At 46.5% G+C, this 4,936-nt stretch overlaps 1 protein-coding gene across 6 annotated transcripts in view; it reads left to right on the top strand.

Moving 5' to 3' along the window:
- GRK3 (G protein-coupled receptor kinase 3) overlaps positions 1-4,936 on the top strand; it is a 462,068-nt gene that overhangs the window by 313,477 nt on the left and 143,655 nt on the right. For all 6 annotated transcript variants that reach the window (XM_069081792.1, XM_069081795.1, XM_069081796.1 and 3 more), the window contains one exon: positions 2,458-2,534. In XM_069081792.1, the coding sequence (XP_068937893.1) occupies positions 2,458-2,534 (77 nt within the window). The remainder of the gene's footprint in view (positions 1-2,457; positions 2,535-4,936) is intronic.

Raw genomic sequence — 4,936 nt, 5'->3', positions numbered from 1 at the left:
CCCTCCCTCCCTCCCTCCCTCCCTCCCTCCCTCCCTTCCTCCCTTCTCTCTCCCCTTCCCTCCCTTCCTTCCTTCCTCCCTTCCCTTCCTTCCTCCCTTCCTTTGTGAGTTCAGTACCAGGCTCAGGCTTTCTTCCCCAACTTCTGCCCTCCTACTAGGAGACTTCTGTTTCCATAGTGATGATACTCTCTAAGACCCCAGCTGTATGGTTCCTCAGCTTCCTCCTTTCCCATGATGTTCCTGTCAGCTCACTTCCACTTCACACACAGACTCATATCTTCCATAAGTATTCTCCTTCCATGTCCATGACCTCCAGCACTCCTTTATCTGATTACAGTCTTGTCATTCCACCATTCTTTCTGCCATTCAGCCCCTCTGCCCATCCCTTGGTGAGCCAGTTCACCTCAGCACTGTTCTAGTCTTTCAAGTCCTTTGCCCTCATTTTTGATCACCAGTCTTGCATTGCTGAGCCTCAGCCTTGAATGACTTCCACTGTTGCCTTTGTTCCTACTGTGGGCTGCTGAAAGAAGCTGGAGAAAATGCCGAACCTCTGCTGCCAATTTAGGTCTTCTCAGCTGGGTTCTCATCGTGGCAAGGCTCGTGTCCCATCACTTCCCACTTACTACAAACCTTGGCGTCCCTCCTTACACCTCCCTCCCTCTCAGAGGAGAACCTTGCTTCATATTTTGTTTAAAAAATGGAGGCAGTTCCCTCTTGTCTTCTCTTCATTTCTCCACTTAGCTGCCTCTCCCCACCCTCCCCTTCACCCCATCTTTTGTGGAGAAGTGGGTTTTCTCCTTGCCAAGCAGATCCCTCAGCAGTCCTCACTCCTGCTCCTTTTCTTCTGTCTCTTCTGAACTCTCAGCAGTCTGGCTTCTGACCTCATCCTTCCATTGAAATGCTCTTTCCAGTATTGTCAGTGGTCTCTTACTTGCCAAGTCCCGTAGCCTTTACTCAGTCTTCATCCTTCTTGACCTCTCTGCAGCCTTTGGCCCTGTCACTCACCCTCTTTTATTTGATCTTCTCTTCTCTCTTGGTTTCCATGACACAGATCTCTCCTGGTTCTCCTTGCCTACCTGTTTGACTGGCACTTCTCATTCTCTTCTGCTGGATCTTCATCCAGGTCATGCCCACTAACCGAGGGTGGCCCCCAAGGTTCTGTCCTGACCCCTTTTCCTTTCTCCCTCGGCTGTTTTTCGCTTGGTGATCTCAGTTCCCATGGATTCAGTTGTGTTCTCTGTGACGATTGTTCTCAGCGATCTGTCTGTCCCTTACCTCCCCACATGTCAACTGCTCACTTGCCACATGTCCATAGGGAAGACCTTTAGCCTCTCACAGTCTCAGATTTCTTAGATGTAAAATGGGAATTGGCTTGTGATGATAAAGTGGAAATAATAGCCTCACAGGGTAGATGTTTTACAATTGCTTTGCATACCTGACAGCGCTCTAGGAATACAAGTAATTATTTTTAAGGGGCAGTGATTTCATATTTCAAGACTGTTAATATCAATATATTTCTAAGGTGTTTTGCCATGATTTTACTAATTACTCTTTGCAATAATTCTTTTGAGATAGGTTGGTATGTGTTGGACCCCTTTCTGTCATACAGCCAAGAGACAGATGACTTATTAGGTTTATATAGTATTATGAAAGCAGTAGGTTCAGCCTGAGGCAGGCTTGTCGCCTATGATGTCCGTGTGTGTCTTCCTGTAGCCTTCTTTCTAAGCCTTACATTTCCTGTTCTCTGCCCACCGGTGCTCAGTACTTCAGGGATCCCATGTTGCCCAAGGACCCCCTCAGATGAAGTGACCCATCTGTCAAAATATTTCCTCATTTTTTCCCTCCCCTTTCCTTATCTCCCCCCCCCCCCCTCCCCAATCAATTCCACCCATCCATCCCTCAGTGTGGAAGATCTCAGGCAGGCCGTAAGAGAAAAGCAGCAATATGGTGTATTAATTGGTGAATGACTTTCCAGGCTAATAGTTCGCCCTATTTTCAAGTTGAGGGGTAAAGTTTACCCATTCACATTTTCAGGTGGTCATGTTTACCTTTTTCTTTTTAAATCAGGATGAAACTTTCTTTAGTTCCCATTATATGATCTCCATCTTACTTTCAGTTGCAATACTGAGATAAAAACCGAAAAGAAAGGACTGTATCTCTTAGCTTGTGTCTGAAGCAGCTCTTTTATATTATTTCACTTATTTAGAGGTATTTTACAGACCCAAGATTTCACTTCCACGATAGATTAAAGAATGGTAAAACTGGTGGAGGTGGAGGCCCAGGTGGAGTTGTGGAGTGTAGAGCTGGCATTCGGTTCCCAGCTTCATTGTTTCCTATTCTTACCTGAGAGCTCTATCCTTGAATTAGGGGGGTCGTATTGACTTTTGATCCTAGGATTTTTTTTCCCTCAAAATTCAGTTTATTTTCCTAAGAATATGCTTCCCTGTTGTTTTTCAGTATCCGGAATTTAATGCAGAAGTATCTTAATGAGAGAGGTGAATTAACATTTGACAAGATTTTCAATCAGAAAATTGGTGAGTTCAACAATGCATGCTTTCATTTCAGTCTTGATGATTATTATGACAGCAAAGTAATTCTGAATGTTCCATTTACTATTTTATATCTGATATTGAAAGAAAGGAGATGTTTCTGGTAAGATAAACATGTACTTTGGGAAGCTTTATTTGCTGATCATTAGAATAAGGGGGTTTGTCCTGCAGAGAATAGTGGAAAGGCCACAAGACTGAGTCTGTCAGCTTCGAGGCCTGCCTTTGCCATTTATGAGCTGTGGGCCCTCACTCCCTCTCTGAGCCCCAGCCTCTTCAACTTTAAAATGGGAGGAGTGATGTCTGTTAGACTGGCCCCCTCGAATGATTGGGATGAATCACTCTGTTAGACAGATGTACCTGAGCAGCAGCAGACTGCCGATAACTACCCAGAGTAGCCTCTGAGAAAAAACAACCCCACTCCCCGAGACTTGCTTGGAGCATCTCCACAAGTCTCCCTGGAGGGTCCTTCGGACGGTACACAAGGGTATGCTAGGGGAATTCTTTGGCGTTGGGAGTAGTCGCTTAGCAGCCCAAAAGGACTTTCTTTCTCTCTTTAAAAGTTGGTTATATTGGCCAGGGAGGGGTCAGCTGCCCGAGAACTCCATCCCTTGATGCAGTTTGCAGTTTTCCTTCTTCCTTGTGCCCTTCCCCCCCCTAGGGAGCTAGAGTCTCTTCTTGGGACCACGACCTGTGTCTCAGAGCTCTGTAGGCAAGGGCGAGGAGCCAGAGGACAGGGGTTCATGTTCCAGCTCCCCTCTATGTGTGACTTTGAGTAAGGCATGTTACCTGCCTAGGGCCTCAGTTTCCTCATCTGTCACTGTTCTTGATAAAAGTAAAGAAGCCCCTGTGGGCACAGTGGAGAAGAAATTGCCCTATCCCTTTTTTTAATGAAGAAAAATTTGGCACTTAATGAGCTCATCCCATTTATCTGGACAACATACAAGTTTTCGTTAAATATACAGAATAAAAACAATCCTTTGTGCATGTCTGTGCCTCTGATAGTAAGGACTCTTACCCTGTAATGTGGGTAATTCTGACATGTTAGCCAGATGTGGGCAGCGTGTTCACCTGCTGTCATGGAAGGCCAGGGATGATACATAATTATTGGTTCCTGGTTGTCTAGCAGTTAATTCACGGCAAACTTATGAGTGGCATTAGGCACCTACAAAAGCAAGACGGAGAAACAGGCAGTCCTGGACTCATTTGTCTCAGAAGGTGACAATTGACACGTTTGCTTGGAGGGAGCTGTCAGTCGGCCTGACCGGACAAGGTGTCTCCTGGTTAGTTTTTCTCCCCATTCCCAGAAAACAAATGGTGCTTTTCAGAAATTATATAATTCCCTGAACAGTATTTTATTCTCAGTCAGGACAGGGTTCATTTGTCCTCCATCTCTTACTTAGCATGACAGCCAGCAGAACTGTCAGGCCACCTTCCTTGAGATGATGAATGTGCTGATTCTAGGCTCCTGGCGTGTTGACCTTTGCTGATCTTGGGAGAAATCTCCAGGCCTAGCTGACAGTGCTGCTTCCTGAAATGCTGCCTTTGCCTTTCATGAGTGGGAACTTGCCACAAGGGCTGCCTTCCCGGGGATGGCTGCAGACTTTGGCTTTCAGGAAGATTCTTCCCACAAAATAACGAGACTCAGCACAACTTCTGGAGTGCTCTTCCCCATCCTGGCTCCCCCTTCCCCATTTCATTACTGAGCTGGCATGTCTTCAGAATTAATTCAGTCCTCATCACTGCTTGGAAGACTGATCTGTTAGTATGAATACGGGTAAAGAGAGTGGAGAAACTCGAGGTCTTTGGGATCCAACATAAAGGCCGAGGTCAGGTGCTGAAGAGGGAGGACTTGGGGGTTTGTCAGCCAATCGGCAGAGATAAGAGAGCCGGCATCTGCTGCAGCTTAGGCTGTGCTGCAGGGCGTCGGTGTGGGAAGGTCGGCGTTGTCACCGAGTGGGATTGGGGGAGGCTGAGCTCAGCTGGACTGCTCCAAGGATTTGTAGCCTTGACTTCACAGGGAAGATAGAACTGATGTCTTTTAAAAAAGACAAATGTTAGATTTTTGTTACACTTATTATGGCTTCTTCCAGCTTATTCTGTGAATTGTAACGCTCCAAGTTCATTCAACATTCAGCAAGCATTGAGTGCCAGCAACGTGTCCAGCATGTGCCTGGCCCTGAGTACAGAGAAGGGCAGCAATGTAGGGCTTGTCCTTAAGAGGCCGCCATGCTCCTGGGAGAGCAGCGTGCAGTGTGCGCGCACACACTCACACACTCACACAGACATACTCACACACACACAAGCAGTCACACTCACAAGCACTCAGTCACACACATACTCACACAAGCACTCATACACACTCACACACTCAAACACATACACACTCA

Source organism: Petaurus breviceps, unplaced genomic scaffold, assembly GCF_028583685.1.
Source record: "Petaurus breviceps papuanus isolate PSGF00001 unplaced genomic scaffold, PetGlider_PUasm1.0 99, whole genome shotgun sequence".
NCBI lineage: Eukaryota > Metazoa > Chordata > Mammalia > Diprotodontia > Petauridae > Petaurus > Petaurus breviceps.
The sequence above is the reverse complement of the archived record's forward strand: the minus strand, read 5'-3'. Positions and strand labels throughout refer to the sequence as shown.